The 17,429-nt window shown below is 26.5% G+C and overlaps 2 protein-coding genes across 4 annotated transcripts in view; one reads left to right on the forward strand and one right to left on the reverse strand.

Moving 5' to 3' along the window:
* LOC107453666 (synaptotagmin-5) overlaps positions 1-7,286 on the reverse strand; it is an 89,892-nt gene extending 82,606 nt beyond the window's left edge. For 2 of the 3 annotated variants that reach the window (XM_043040062.3, XM_016070564.4), the window contains exon 1: positions 6,952-7,286. Coding sequence is in view for 2 of the 3 variants with exons in the window: in XM_016070564.4 (XP_015926050.1) it covers positions 6,952-6,959 (8 nt within the window). In the remaining variant the exon portion in view is untranslated. The remainder of the gene's footprint in view (positions 1-6,951) is intronic. The other variant, XM_016070566.4, reaches the window with a different exon arrangement.
* The window catches only part of LOC107443976 (uncharacterized), a 159,292-nt gene that overhangs the window by 44,886 nt on the left and 96,977 nt on the right, over positions 1-17,429 (forward strand). The gene's annotated exons all lie outside the window — the stretch shown is intronic.

The following is a 17,429-nucleotide window of genomic DNA, read 5'->3' on the forward strand; positions in this document are numbered from 1 at the left end:
TCCCGTGATGTATTATTATTCTAAAATCAAATTTTATTATAAATGTGTGCTAATATAACCACAATTTATGTAATGCAAATGAAAATAAATACATTTAAGCAATGTTACTGACACATTCGTGTTAATTAACGGACTTAAGTCGGAAAATACTTTAGCATTTTACAGAAATCTATTCTGAAATTTCCTCATTAAGGAAAAAAGTATGGTTAAAACTACCAAAAAATGGTAAAATTCATTCTAATTCAGGTTCTATGGAAACAGAAAAAAGCTCAGTGAATTTCACCGAAGGGCTTTGGTAATGATTTTGTTATATTAACAATAAACTATGGTTTTATAATATGTGATAAAATTTGATAATTTATCATGATATTTTAGACAATTGAATGAAAATCATTTATTCCGTTGAATTTACTTTTTAGTTTTAAATTTTTTACTAAATGTTTGGTAATAATTACTATAATGTTCTGTAAATCATTACTATATAAACGGAAAAATTACCAAATGAATGGTTTAAATACCGTTTATTTTGGTTATATTAACCAGAATTATGTTGCTTTTCTTAACCAGAAATGTCCTTGTCATACAGTATGGTAATTTTACCAGAATTGTTCACCAATACTCTGTATTATTCTCTACTTTTCTCAGTTGAAATTTTTTTTTGAAGTTTCTCTTCACGCGAAACGATGCGACTTGAAGCATAGTTTTCGTTAGGTGTTGAGTTTCGTATTAGCTTATGAGAATTATACTTAGAACTGATTAGCGATTATATAATTTGAACTTAAGTAAACAGTATAATAAAGCAATATTTAAACTAAGATATACTACAAAGCAAAGGGACTTTAGTGTTTATAAGTGAAAAGATAATGTAAAATAATGTTTTTTTTGCGTATGTAAAGATAAAGATATGTAAATTTAAGTTTATTTATAATTGTTTGCATAAGCTAATAATTTTATCATTAGTAAAAAATTTTCCAATTGCTTCACAAATTGTACCAATCTTTAGGAAACATGGATTTCAATCTTCAAAAACGACACTACCAGTTTTACACTTTTATCTTCATAATTTCTAAAAATAGTCTTAACCATGACTGTAATGCAACTGAGATTTTCTTTTCAGGAGATTCTACAGAACTATTTTTTTAACTTATAACACGGGCTAGTTAAAAAGTTTTTATTTAATAATACAAAAAAAAGTCGACGATCGATATAACGATTGGGGTGAAAACTTACATTATATCGCGACGTTCATGTTATCGTGAAGGATCAAAAATTCTGAAAAATTCTCATAGCTTAAAAATACTAGCCTAATTTTAACAAAGCTTAAAAAAATTAGGTTACTAACAGAATAATTGATAATATCGCATATTTTTAGCTTTGATATATACGTAAAAATACCCTTTAAAAGGATTTACATTTCACAAAAAGACGAAATACTATTTTCAAATTAGAAAAGTATGGAAAAAAATGAAAGTATGAAGAAAAATTAACACATATTGTGACTAAATCCCTTTAACCAAATTTATACGGGATTTTATATCGATTTCTGTATCACAGTGCTCTATACACTTTTGATTATTAAAGTGATTATCACTAATTTTTATGAACATAGATCACGATCATCTAGGAGAAGAATTTAGGGGCTTGTGTAACTATGTGTTTAGGTGTGCATCTATTTAGAAGTCCCGGAATGTACGAAAAATTCTATAAATATAAATAAAAATTTTTTACTGATACTTTGCATTCGAATGTTTAATGTCTAAAGTTAAACTTATTTTATATCTATGCTCTTTTTGAAAGATATATACGTAAAAATACCTTTTTTTTAACCCTAAAAAGGAAATTTTAGAATCATTTCAAAAGAACTAAATATTTTTCAATTTTACTGAAGTTCTCTTTATTAAAAACTAGCCGCCTAAGGCGGCCAGCTGTCCGCCACGCTGAAGGTTTTCACAAATAAAGTTTTTTAAAACATGGTAGGAAATCTGAAGATTAGTGGACAATTAAAGTGTTCCTGTCCAGCAATTTTGTCTTCATATCCAGTTCTGCTGCAGATGTGTTATAGCTCTTGAGGATGTTTGAAATTATATAGCTGCAACGCTTAAGGAAAAAAAGAACTAAAATGCTAAATACATGAAAAGAACACGAAAACGAATAAAATTTTTATGGTATCAATTTCTATTTCTATATAATTTTTTATGGTATCAAATTCTATTTCTATATCTGTTACGTCAAGCACTCAGGTATTATAATTTGATCTAGTTGTGCTTGTATGATTTTGATCTAGTTGCGCTTTCTACGTCATTTTGTTAACATCGTTTGGTTTGTTATTTCTAAGTTAACTTTCAAAAAATTGGCTGGCATCAGCATTTTTATTCTTTAAGTTGTTTATTTTTTCTTTTGGAATTCGTTCCTTTTTAGCGAAATGTTTTTCAACCTAATCGAATTCTTTGCCGACTGTTCTCTGTATATATAAAGAAAATAAAGTAAATATTTTTAAAGTGTTGTGAAAAGAATTTTTAGTTGTACAAAGTACTACAATATCGCTATAAAAATTATCGTCTTCGCTTAAGAAAAAAAAAATAGAGCATGGAAAGAAGAAGAAAAACTTATTATAACAATTATGAACAGCGACAAATATATCAAAGCGAAGCGTTCTATTTACGTATCGAATATGTTGCCACATTTTTAATACAAAAGTTAAACTTTTCTCCACTTTAATAAATGTAAACTAATGCAAACTTTACAATTAAATTATTAATTCCTTCGTATATTATTGGTTTAAGTTGTCGAAAATTAATATTTCAATTGTGAGGTTCGCATTAGCATACATTTATAGGAGTGGGGAAAAGTATATGCATTTTTTAATAGTTTTTTGAATATGGCTCTTTGAAGACGAAAAAGCAGACGAAAAGCATAGACTTACAAAATGACTGATAACTAAATAACTAATCAAAATTTTTGAAAAAGAAAAAAAATACTTCTTCATTATGTCAAAACACAATTATGGGCCGAGTTTCGTGCCCGGGCGAGGCTTCTGGGGCGATATATTGTGATTACAGACACACACACACACACACACACACAGCCGCGTTTATTATTATGTATAGATGTGATCAGAGCGGTCACACTTTTATCTATCGACTTGAAAATTTGAATCTGGAAAATCTTCATAATGGCAAGCAGATTTCAACATGAAAGAGGTTAAAATTATATTTTTCAATATAAATGTATCAATTCATGAAGTGATAAAATCAGTTATTTTCTAGTCTGTAAAAAGCTTTTATCGCCAAGATAATGATGAACAACAGGGAAAATGAGTGGCAGCAAAAGACTTAGCACTCAAAAGATTTCTTTTACCTCTGATTTAAATTGCTTTTAAATAAATTATTGCTTGAATCAATCAATGGTATCCAACATCGGTTTCGCGAGTGGTTATTGTTGCCAAGATTTTCGATCGAACTTAAAATAGAAAGAAAAAAATATTTTGTGTCAATTTTGTCACAACGGATGTTTCGGTGAGATTTCTCTATTGAAACACCTGGAAACAGCTTGATGCTATTTTCTTAATCAATAAGTATCATTGTGTTCAAGATCACAAAGTAATAATATTGACCTTGTAAAGGAAATTGATTTGCTTCATATTATAGAGTTGCGAAAACTCTTTGTAAATAAAAGTTGAATCATGCATGATTGTTTAAGATATTAAATGATATCATGCGTATTTTACGACCTGTTATGAGTCTGTCTCTGAAAAGGGGGTACCCTCTTGAACTTTTCCAAAAATTGAAGTGTTCTTGACTGCATTGTTTGAAAATTCTTGTTGGAATTTAAAATAAAGTTTTTCTTAAAAAAAATTATTGTATTTTCAAAAATTTAGAATTATTCGAAGCATTTAATGAAAAATAAAATGCGTTTTTCGATCGATACTATTAAGTATTATTAAAAATATGTTAATTAAATAAATACCAAAATTAGCATTGAACTTTCCACAATAAACAAAAGTGAGAAAAATTATTAAAAGGGAATATATTTATTTTAAATGTATAAAAGAATCACGTTAAAGTTTAAAGTTTTGCTATTACTAATATTTGTTGTGAATAATTCTATGATATTAATACAGTATTTAATGATAATTTTCACAAAAATGTTACGAAATATATTATAAAATCTTTCTAAAGAAATCTTAATGAGAAAGGTAATGTTAGAGCTTGATAATAAATTCTGTTTTTCAAACCGATTTTTAAACAAATTATTCCCCATGATATAATAATAAAAAACATTAAAAAACAAATGGTTTTTCCTATTATTTTCATTGACAATGACCATTTTTGTAACGTTAAGTGAAAATGTTAATTATTTTGACAACCTTGTCATAACTATCAGGCAAATTTTGCTAAAATAAATAAATGTGAATTGCTTTTTAGTCTGCAATAACTTAATCCTTTTCTACTCTTTGAAATCATGTTATAACACATTATAGTTCTGAATGATGATAAACGTAACAATCTGAATAAAGCTGCAATGAAATTATAACTGATTAATATTAGCTCTCGTTTGAAATTAAATTCAATTACCTATTGCGTGTAAATACACGCAATAAATAATTTAAAATACCATATAACTTTAAATGAAAAAGATTGCAACTCTGGAAATTTTTAATATAAAAATAATAATAAAAATTGAGAATAATTCTTATTAAATTGGATACAGTTCTTAACGTAAAACTAAACCACATAGCTCGTTTTTGCTAAGTAGATTGCACATGCTTTAATTGTTTTGAAATGCGACAAAAGTAACTACGTTAGTAGTTATATATAAAAACTATCTCAAATAAATGAAAATCCTTTTCGGATCCTATTATTTATTTGAGAAAATACTTATATATAAATAATGTAACAAATAAATTAAAATCATATTTTTAACCATACCTTCAAATCGAATTATTCATTTGAGAATTATCTAATAATTGAAGGGAGAAAGATTCAATTATTCTTTTATATCATATTATGAGTAATAGCGTTAAGAAGAAACAAGTATGCCTAAGTTATTCTTAATTAATCTATGAAGAATGAAAGACTATCATTTTTTCCTAATCCAAAGATCCCAGATAGTATTTTATTACCTTATTTTCTCGATACAGCTCTAACTGAAAATGGATAAAATTTCTAAGTATTTTAACACTCTCTGAAAAATCGCTTTAAAGTTAAAAATAGATGAAACTGTATTTTTAGAATCTCAGAAAAATAGGTTTAACATTCAATCATGATACATTATAAATTTACTGCAATCTTAATAGAATGTTAAATTTAAAACTGTTTACATAATTTTATTCAAATTAAACTATATTAAGCAATAAGGTTAAAGTTGGTAAAGTTATATTAATGTAAGTGTGAGCAATATTATAGCTCAAATCGTTTCACAATTTCTAAAAGTATCTATAAGAAAACTCTAAAAAATAAATGAAATTAAAACAAAGTCTAAATGATTTACTCTTTACTCATATAATTTTATTCAATCATTTTCCCGACTTAAATTTATTTGAAAACAACTGAGTACTTTAAGCTTGACAAATTGTTTGTCTCAATCAATAATATTGATACATAAAACTATGAAAATTTAAATACAAGTTTTTTTTTGTAATCGTAATAAAAATTTCGCTTTAAATCATTTGACATGCTTTATGTAAGCATAAAACTAATTTGGAAATAAGTAATTTACTCCCTTCATAAACAAAAAATTGACCGATCTGCTTATAAGAAATTTGTTCATAATTTATATTTTAATAATATATTATAATACAAAAAATAACAAATGATATGTACAATACAAGCATATAACTGCAAAAATATGACAAATATTAGAAAAGCTATTATAATTATTAGAGCTGTCCTCTGCACAACCGTAACTAATATTTTTTGTATATTTTCTGTTTGTTCCACGTTTGGATCATTGTCTTCTTTTTAAATTATGCATTTAAATTTTCAATTCTGGAAAATATTTACAATTTCATCCTTTTTTTCTCTCCCCTTTTTAATACAATTATTCTGTTGCGGAGAAATAAACTTAGTTTTACCCATATAATTAGAATAAGTCAAACTTCTTTGATACTATAAAATAGAAATAAATTTTCCTTATCTGAAATTTAATTAAGATTGTAAAGGAATTACATAATATATTTATTTTAAGTCTTTTCTTTAGAACTCTCTATTCCTCATTCAGAAATTACTATAAATTATGAATTCAAACTTATCAAACTTAAAATGTTTTTATGTTACTGCTTCTCGCAAGTTTTCGTTGATTTTATTCCTGCTTTTAATCAAGACTTTGTAACTTTCTTACTTTCTGCTAAACTTCCTTGAAAAAACAGTTTACAGATCTCACTTTTTTCAGTTTAATTAAAATGACTTTTAATGTCTATAAAATGTATTTTATTATTAAATGATTCCTCGTATTAAATATAAAAATTTACTCACTCAATTATTTGAATAGTGCACATTTTTAATATTTAGAAAAACAAAATGAAAAATTCATAGATAACGTTTTGTGAAAGATCTTCAAATATAATAACTAAAGAATTTCGTGAATAAATCTTGACTAAATTTAATTTTGCAAGCATTTAAACTAAAAATGCATAAAAATTATATTTAATAAAGATACAATAAAGAAAAATAGATTTCGTTAATATCTTGATTAAATTTGTTTATATAAATATTTAAATTAAAAATGTGTATAAATTTAGTCGAAGAAAATTAACAAAATTTATTTTTTTCTACAGTACCTTTAATTCATTAGTTAAAACTTTGTCAGAACTTTATCAATGAATTGTTATCATGTTTAAACTTTTTCTTAAAGTTTACATTTTCATAAAATTAATATTGAAGTCAGATAAATATATTTAATACCCACAATAATTTTTCAGATTACATAAAAAGACATTTCGAAACTACTCACTCAGACATAGCTAATATTTATGGAAGAGGAGGAACCTGAGCATGTCTTTTAAGTACCGTTAAAGTTATAGCAAAACATCAACATTTCAAGTTGTCATTGAAGGCATGACCCTTTCTCTGTTCTTATTAAAATATATTTACTAACATAAATCAGTTTATTTGGTGTAAAAAAGAAACAGCTCAAACATTCATTCTTATTTTCTTCTCGTAGCTGTCATTCTCCTGAAATTTCTGTTTTCCTTCCTATCGTATCTCCTCTTTAATCTTAGAATGCGTATAACGACCGGCTTTCTTGCTTCGTTCTGGAAATCCTTGCTGGTTGGCAGGATGTGTAGGCGGAAGAAAATAGACGATTCGCATGCGCGAAGAAAAGAGCGCCCTATAGTGGATGTTCGGAAAAGCTTCCTATCAAGGCAACAGGTGTGTTGGAGTAATTTTATATCATTATAGCATATACGCTTCAAATATGCTGTCTGCGGGCCTGTGTGGCCCAATTAAAGTTGGAGTTTTTAAATTAATTTTTCTTAAGAAAGGGAAAACTAAAACAACCAGAATTACTAATACATATATATTAGCAATTCTGGTCATTTTACTTTTAACTTTCGTATCAAAAATTCTGTTCACATTCAAAAACATCTGGTATATAGGGATAAAAAATATGGATATGGAATTATGGTACAATATATGATATTATTCTGGCCATATTCAGTTTTTTTTAATCTAGATTTCAAATGTATTTAAAAATTTTGCGTTAATGCTAAGAGTTGGAATGAGTCGACATTATTTAGAAAAGATTTGGTTATTCGGAAAGTAAACAAGGAAAGTTTTTCTCAACACATGACTTCATTATATTTTTTACTGCCAATGTCACACTTATGCCTCATAATCATAATTTATTTTAACAGCTGATGTGGCAAGGCTTGCCTGTGAAAAGGTTCGATTGACTCTACGTGGTAGTTTTGGGTTGGTGCTTTTTTAAATATGAAAAGTGTAAAGCAGAATTCTTGGCATATTAAAATTTTTCACTATCGAAAAAAGTAAAAATGTTGTTTTAGCAAGAAAATAGTTGTCCGATGCACATGGAGAAGATGTATTAGCTCGCCAGTGCTAAAAATGGTTTGTAAAATTCAGATTAAGATACGCGAAGATGCACCACTTCAGCTTAAGCTGCTGAAGACACAATAAAGCCAATAATCTAAACAACTGGGTGAATAACAACTCATAAGATCCCTGAAACATTAAATTTATTGAATTCGACCCTTCATGATTATTTGAAAATCCTAAGGATTATTCTCAAAGCTTGGCTTATGAGTTCCTCATGTTCTAACGAAAAGAAATTTGTGCCGTGGAGTTTAAGTCAGTGATTTGCTTCTCTAACATCAAGAAAATAATTCAAGTTTGAAGAGCATCATCACTGGGGACGAGAAAAGGGTTGTCTACAACATTGTTCCGACATCTACAAAATGCTTTAGAAGGTAAAATAAGGAGGTCAAAAACCACTTGGATCAGTTTTTTGCCAGCAAAGAGCAGAAATTTTGTGTTCGTCGAATCATGCTGCTGCAAGAAAGATGTCAAAAAGTGCTGAACAAGAATGGATAATGTATGATTCAATAAAATACTTATACACTATCACGGAGTCTTTCAGTTTCATAAAAAACAAAAAAAAAATTGCTTTCCGAACAACCTAATATTTTTGAGGTTTAATTCGGTACAAATTAACAGCTTTTGGTTATTTCTCAAAAACTTAAACTATGTATGCTGCTTTTGAAATTGCACACTGCAGTTGAAAGTTTTTGAAAAAGCACTAAAATATTTTATCATTCTAAATAAATAAATAAATAATTGAAAATAAGGATTAAGGAGGAAATATTGAAAAAAGCATGATCATTATAAGTAACAATAGCGCAATAAATACTAACAGTAATACATAATTCTTGTAAAATTAAATCCTCAAAATGGATCCATACAATATCGCCAAAATTTAATAATTTTTCCTCAAATTTAGAGTTTAAAATTTTTAAAGATTAAGGTGTACCCACAGGTTGTATCATATTTTTCATATTCATATTAAATGTCTCCCAAAATGGGCATTGAAATTATATTTTTTCCGAAAACGTAAGCTTAAAATTTTTTCAAAAACAGGAATTCAAAACAAATTTTAGTTTTTAGGTTCAGAAAATATAACGCTTAGATTATGAACAAAATTATGAATTTATAAACGAAATGTAACTCTTAGGTGTCTCCGGGAATCTACACAATAATAATCCTGACTAATAAAAATATACGCATTAGTATAAGAAAGACAAATGCGATTGTGGGTTTAAATTTTATAAATAATAATTTAACTGTTTATTTTATTTTATTCCAAACTTTATAGTTTTGAACTAACTAATTTCATTTTATATTTATACTTTAAAAAAATTCAAAACTTACGTTTTTGATCTGAAAGATATATTTTACTTGAGGCCTGTTCTAGGCAAAGTTCAGTTATACAAATAGTTAAACAGAAATATTACAATCGAAAAAAAGCAAAATAAAAAATTTGAGATTTAAAATTTAAAAAAAAAATGAAAATTTAATTTCAAAATTTTGTTGTTTTCAAAATTTAGACTAAATCATAGTTCTTTAAACAATAATTAATTTAACAAAGCATTATTCGTTTTGCGCAGTATTTTTTATATGAAATAGATACAAGTATTATTACTATACAAGAATTTATACAGTGATTATGAGGTTGAAATGCCAAAATTTGACTTTAAATCTCATAAATTAGGCTCTACTAAAATTCAGATGTCCCCCTTAAAATTTAAAGTAGAAATTTGGCTTTTAACTCAAATTAAATAATATGTTCCGATATTATTTTGGTATTATTTTGTCCCATAAACCTCAGAAATTTAATATTTTTGAAAAATAATATTTTCAAATTTAATATATTTAAGCAACATCAATTATGAAATTTTTTTACAAGTTTCTACTGTTTTACAATGCTTAAGAATAAGTTATATTCAATCACACGAATGCAATTTCCTTATGTATTATATAACTAATTAATATTATATTTTTGAATATTTTTTATTCATTTCAATGCGTTCTTTTGAAATTAGTCTCAAAATTTTTATTGTAAGGTTCTAAATGTGTATTTTTGATACTTTTTCAACAGTATTATTATAGATTTGAAACTTTTTTTTAACCAAATTACAAATAAAAATATCTTGGAAACCTAAGAAATTTTTTTTTTAATTATGCATAACATTTTAATCGTTAAAACTAAAAAAATTATTTGGAAACTCATATGACAATCCCATAATTTTATTTCTGTATTTTTTTTAAGTAAGTGGTCGGGAAAATGGGGATCCTGTGTTCCATGGTTTTGTACTTCGTAACTGTATCCCGCCATTTATTTTTGCAAGTCTTAGAGCATTTCTGAAATTATATCAGGTACCAGTATGTGATTTCATTTGGTAGGATTGTCACGACAGTTCCTGAGCCATCAGTAAGAAGAAAGTTATGTTTCGAACTCACAATTTTCTAGTTTGCTGAAACTGTTACCTAAATTGATGAATTTTAATTGCTTCATTTATGTGCTCTTGCACTGAGAAAAAAAGTATGATCTCTTGTTCTTGTACTGAGGCTAAAAAAGTTAATAAAAAAGTTGGAAAAACTTATTATTTCCGGCTCTATGGGAACAACATAATTTCGGTAGTTCTCGAGGAAGCACTTTGGAAATGATTTTGGTAAAATTAGTAATGCAAATATGATTTTATAATATGTGATGAAATTAGCTAATTTAGTCATGATACTTTAGAGTAGGGTATAAAATAATTAATTCGGTTAAATTTTCTTTTCAGTTTTATATTTTTTAATAAATATGCGGTAATAAGAACTGTAATTTGTTGCAGACTGTTTACCAGGAACGAAAAAATTACCAAATGAATGGTTTAAATTCCGTTTATTTTTATTTTATTACCAGAGTCCTGTGTTTTTTTAAAATAGAAATGGCATTACTATGCAGTATAGTAAATTTACCAGAATTGTTTTTTCTCCGTGTGTTTTTATAACTTTTTTCATAAATAAATGATTAGATAAATAGCAAGAATTAAATAAGTAAATGCGATGGTTTTATTGACTACATAAAATGTTGTCATCGACTTTTAGGATTCTGATTTTTAAGGTTTTATAAGTTAAGTTATTTTTGGTATTATATGGAATTTTGAACCTTTTCATGCTATAAATATCATCATTTATAAAATTTAATCTTTTAATAATGGCAATTTTCTTTGTCTTTTTTTTCTTACTGCAGAGTAAAAATTTACATTAAACCATTTAAGTTCTTGACTAGATTAACATTAAAACTAAAAAACCTTGATCTTTTTCATAAATGTTTTTTTTGCTTATGAATTGGTTTCAATAGTTTTTTTCTTCTCAGAAAGATATATGATGGATATTCCAGGAAAAAACTTCCTCAGGGACCGATTTCCGTAAATTCAATTTTAGTGACGACCAATAGGGTAAGGAAACGTAAAATACTTTACGATCAGATAAAATAAAGATAATAAAAAAGTGATGTTTGGAAAATAGTGACATTTTCAAGATGTAGGAAAACTAAAATATCTTTTTTTTCATCCGTTTAAATATTAGTTTGCAGAGTATAGTTTTCTTCCAAAGTTTTTATTAAACCTTAAATATTTTCTAGTTTAATATTTTGCCTACAAGTTAAGACTATTTTTGTACAAATCTTTAATTTTAAAAATCATTAATATTCTTGCTACAAATTTATTCTTTCGAAGCAATAAAATTTTAGTTAGATTTAAACTACTTGATAGCAAATTTATTCAATTTATGCTTTTAGAATGAAGGAAATTTGAATTGATATTGGAACAATAAAGTATAACTTTGCTTAAAGTATTGTTTTCTGCTTTCGAATTGAATTTCAAAACCTTTTATTATCATTATGTTGTGCATTTTACAAAAATAACATAAGTTGAAATTTTCAGATAATTTTTATAATGTCAAAAGTTTATATCTTTTTTTTACATAAAATACACAATATGAAAGGTTATATCATTTATGTTTACAGAGAGATAACTGATCCTACGCAAATATACGAAACGAAGCTAAAAGGAATTTTCGTAAAGTTCAAATTTTTCCAAAACATTAAAAGTCAAACGAACATTATTTATATTTAACACAATTCAACGGATGCATTGTTAATTAATGCAGTAACATTGATTAACTAATCCTTTTTAAGAATTGAGACAATAGCTGATTCATTTTCAAGCAGAGTATTGTAGCACTTTGACATATAAAAGTTATTTTTCAAAGAAGGCTCAAAAGTTCTTAATCATTTATAAATTAACTAGCATTTCATTAGTAATTTGACTAAAACTTCATTGAATATACTCTTTGATTACCCTTCGACGAATTTAATTACAATACACCCTTTTATTATTCAAAATCGAGTTGGTGATGCATTAGTTTTAGTTGTATATTCTATTCCATTTAACTAATTAGAATTCTAATAAAATAAGCATTAGTTGGAAACAAGTTTGAATTCTATCAATGCAAGATTCAAACCTTCAAAATCATCAGTTAGTTATCAATAGTTATTTCGTTGTTATAATGAAATTACACAGTAAGTTTGCAAAGTATGTCTGAGTTTCATTTTATGTACTATAGTTAATTGAAATTTAAACTAAACTATTTAAATAAAATTTCTGAGCTTGAATTCAATTTATTAATTGTTGAATATCTGATTATTTAGAATAGATTAAGAATTTGTTGATTTCAAAATAGTATTTTTTCATTTCATCAATAATGTTAAAATATAAAAATGGCTAATGTTAAAATTTATGTAAACCCGTTTCATCTAAAATTCACGCTGCTCTTAGAATTATCTTCTTAGAATTATCTTCTATCTGTCTAAATTAGCTAGACAATGAAAAAAGTGTTAAATTAAATTGGAACGATGGAACTATTATACACTGTAAATCTCAATACGTGTCAAAGTTTCCTTCATTTACAAACTACATAAATATTATCGTAAACAACATCTTAACTCCTTTCTAAGGTTTCAACAAATTTCCACAGTATTATGGTTCGATATTAAGGTTGAAGCAAAAAGTGTAGAATCAGTCATCTTAAACTTTTCCCACTAAAAGCTTGTTGAAAGTAAATCAATATAATATATATCAAATATGAATCACTATTATTGTTTCATATTAAAGTATGCAGATACTGCAAAAATAAGCTCATTATATATATTATTTTTTTAAAATAATATAATTGGATTCATTAAAGATTATCTTAAGTCCCAAGTGGTCTATAAAATTTAAAATAAGAAATATTTTTTTGAAATATAATAACAATAAATAAATAGAGTTAGAGGAACTTAAACACTCAACTAGAGAACTACATACATATTCAATACAATACTATATACAAACTCATTACTACGTACTACTTACTCAATATTACGTACAACCTACGCAATACTACGTACTACCTACGTAATACTATCAACTCAATACTACATGCTCAACTAGTTTATTTTTAATGTTAGTTCACTACTTGAGTCTAAAATTGTAATTCATATGTTCTTGTCTTTCTAATTTCATGTATAACAGTTCTAAAGTACCATTTTCCTTATCCGCTTCCGTGGTAACTTTTCCCGACTCAACACAAGAAATGAATATTTTCACTAGAATGATTTAGTATTTCCGAGCTCAAATAATCTTAAAAGGTAATCTGCTTAAACAGTGCAACAGAAAATATTTATGACAATAATTATTTTTAAGCGACCATCAACAATTAGCACCACTTACCAACATAGAACAAGCGAACAATAAAACAGGCTTTAAAAGAAAAAATGCGCAGCCGCTTTTCCCAAAAACCACCCGTAACGCTGTTTTGCTCAGTGACAACATTATTAAGTGGGAAAAAACTCAAGTGGTCGTTTTATCCATTTCATACAACTTCCCCCTACATATTTGTTTGATTAAAACTTTAGGCCAATTTACGACTAAACACTAAATTTATATGTAGAGAATTAATTAATAAATAATGATTGTTTAAAAGTTGGTATGAAAAACGGAAATGTGATAGAATTAAAAATCTTTTGTTGTGGCATTATTAGGTACATGTTTAATAGTGATTACAATTTTAAAAAGTTAAGAGTTTGGTGTGTGCTGTATCATTCAAAATGGCTCCAATATTATGGTTCAAGATATCGATATTACTGTTCTAAGTTGGAGCGATCTTTATGAGAGTGGATCAGTTAGAGTGATTGACGCTGTGATTATTTTAATAGTAGGAAATTCTTCGTATTTTAATTATGTAATTGTCTTTTATTTAATTAAATTGCTTATGCATTATTTTTCGCATAAAGTTACAAATGTTCATAAATAGTTAATGCTTTATATGAAAGAAAGAAAAAATATGATTTTTATAAACAACCAATGATATAAGTAATATGCTTTTTTTTTAAAAAAAAATCATTTGCAATTTACATGTATTAAGTGTTTGCATACCGAGATTTTGTTTTTGCTTTTGAATAAAACCGTGTACTTCACATTTTCATAAAAAGTATCTTATAAAAATAACTCCAAATCCTATTAATATGGGCTTCGTCGTAAATTTAAACATACCCCACCTGATTGGCAGTTCGCTTACCTCAATAAGTAATCGCCCAAACAATTATCAATGTAACTCCAATCAATAGTTATTCAGGAAGTAGAGCTTTTGCCATGGTTGAATTTGACATTTATGTCATCATATAATCTTTGAGTACTCTCAGATGCCATTAACTCTAATGATCCTCTGTCGTTTCACGAAGAAGAGATCTTTGCATTTTCCTGATTACTATCGGAAATGATATGATTATTTTTGTTTCTTTTTTATTCTCCGTCCCAAATTCTATGCTTTATTATTATTTTGTTTTTTCTGTGTCGTAAAAGAAGTTAAGCCGTGATATGTATTTATAACATAAAATTTAAGTAAAAAGGTTCAATTTTTTGTTTGTTGACTGGCTTATGGTTTTAGATTAGTTTTTTACGCTATAAGTGAGCCCATATGGTATGTTTTGTCATGTAGTTTGCTCTATTTCATAACCGGCGTTGAACTACCTACCAATCTTTGTGTTTAACGCCATCAATGTTCAAATTTGTAGGCTTGTAGCTTTGAACCCAACACAGGAGACAAGGGAACTCCAGCATAAAGAATTGGGGCAAATTAGCCTTTGAGGAGGACTTTTTAATGGAACTAACCAGTACTTGCATTATGAGGAGAGGAAAACCTCCTACAGTTAACCCGACGGCAAGGGGTCTTTAACCTATGATTCGTTTACCACTGATAAATATATAACATTAGCATTGTTATCAGTGTGAGCTGGGAGCAGCAGAATTCGAATCGATCAGCAATCACTGAATTTTAACCTGTGTCACCTCTTTAAGAGGCGAACACTTCTTCCAGATGCGACACAACGGTTCTCTTTATACTAATTAAGAAATGTGTGAAGAATTACTCAAACAGACTGAATTATCCTAGTTTTATTGCAATAAGACTTTTAAGATACTTTTTGGAATTGATCTTCACTACACTGAGCTCATTCCAAAAAAAAAAAAAAAAAAAAAAAAAAAAAAAAAAAAAAAAAAAAATATATATATATATATATATATATATATATATATATATATATATATATATATATATATATATATATATATATATATATATATATATATATATATATATATATATATATATATATATATAAATAAATTAGGCTATTTGAGCTATAAACGATATATTTCATAGTCAGCAGAAAGATAAGTGAGCTCACAGTAATAAACCTAAAAAATGTCAAACAGATTAGAAAATACAAGAGTCATTTTTAACTAGGTTTATCGTGTAAAAAAATGACGACAACTGTTTACAAACAACCGGAAATATTCATTTAGCCTACGAAGCTCTTATTTTTATCAGAGATATTTTTATGTAGCAACATAGTTTTAACTAACTAGTAAGCTAAAAGAAATTATTTTAAAACATAATATAACCATTCACGTAAGTTAATGACAAGTTTTAATTTTTATACACAATTAATGGTTTTTTGTAAGTGTAAGTTGCACTGAACTTACATCCCAAGCTTAACTGGCAAGTTAAACTGAAAAAAGGGGCATTTGTGAAAAAATGCGAACAGTTGATAAGTGCTTCTTAATACTAATTAGATTACGATCCTCATAAAATAAATATAAAAATATACATACATTTAAGTTATTATTATTTAACTTCTAATAATCAATTTATAAAAAAATAGTTTTGTTCTTAAACGAAAAGTTTTGCTAAATGGTTGGTCAACAATTTTAAGTTTTGTAATAAATACAGAAAGTAAACAATTCTTATTGGCATAATATTTTACAACTCACATGCACGTAAAGCGATGTAACTACTTCAATATATTATACGTTGTATCAGAAAAATTTTGTCTTTTAAGTATAGAGATTGCCTAATTTTTTAAATTATGTTAATATATGTCCCAAGAATGCTAACATGTGCCCGGAATCATTTTTTAAAGAATAGTATAAAGGAGTATAAATAGTATAAATATATGTTTATGAAAATGTATAAACATTTTTACAATAAGAAATTGTTAAAAAAAATTTTGAAATTCAAAAAAAAGAAGTTTTTTTTGCATGTTCCCTTCTTCCCCATGTTATATTAAAAGTAACAGTTTTGTTAAAGAATGATGTTTTGGTAAAGAGAAATAATTAAAAGCATTTAAGAATACTTCTAATGCAGATATAATAAACACTTTAATATTTTTAGTCTTTTTGGTAGTTCGAAAAATAATTTTTTTATATTAAAATCGTTTTGTGCTTTTAAAATAACCAACGAAAGGGGGAAAGAGGAACATACTGCACATTTTTTAAGCGCTAATAATACACTTTAGACCTTTTGTAAAAACAAATTGAGAAACTGTTTTCTGAAAAAAGGGGAAATAACAGTGTAAAATTCAAAACTTATTAAAAAAAAATTAATTGTATTCTAATAAAAATTCTTACTGCTTTTTTTGTTGATATATTTCTATTCATTTTTTCAAATGAATAAATCAATTTTAATTCATTTAATCATTGTTTTAAGAATCATTTTCTTTTTTTCAAAAAGATATAGAATAAACAATGTGAACTTACGCATAATTAAAAATTATTTTCTTGATTTATAACTTATGATCATTTGACTCGGAGAAAGATTTTAAAAACAATGCCTACTCCTTCCGAAATGGAAAAGTTAAAAAGTATATGACCATGTTTCAAAAAGCTTGCGCCACCTCTGGAAAAAAAAAAAAAGAAAAGGCTTGATTTTTGATTTTGTCATTGGGGCTCCACACAATCTTTAAATTTTGAAAATAATTCGTATTTAATAGATATTATTCCGTCATATTTTTAGAACCGAAAGTGGAGCACCGTTTACAAGCCAAGATTT

The sequence above is a fragment of the Parasteatoda tepidariorum genome, chromosome 11 (genome assembly GCF_982258835.1).
Source record: "Parasteatoda tepidariorum strain Cologne lab strain chromosome 11, Ptep-v5.0, whole genome shotgun sequence".
NCBI classification, from domain to species: Eukaryota; Metazoa; Arthropoda; class Arachnida; order Araneae; family Theridiidae; genus Parasteatoda; species Parasteatoda tepidariorum.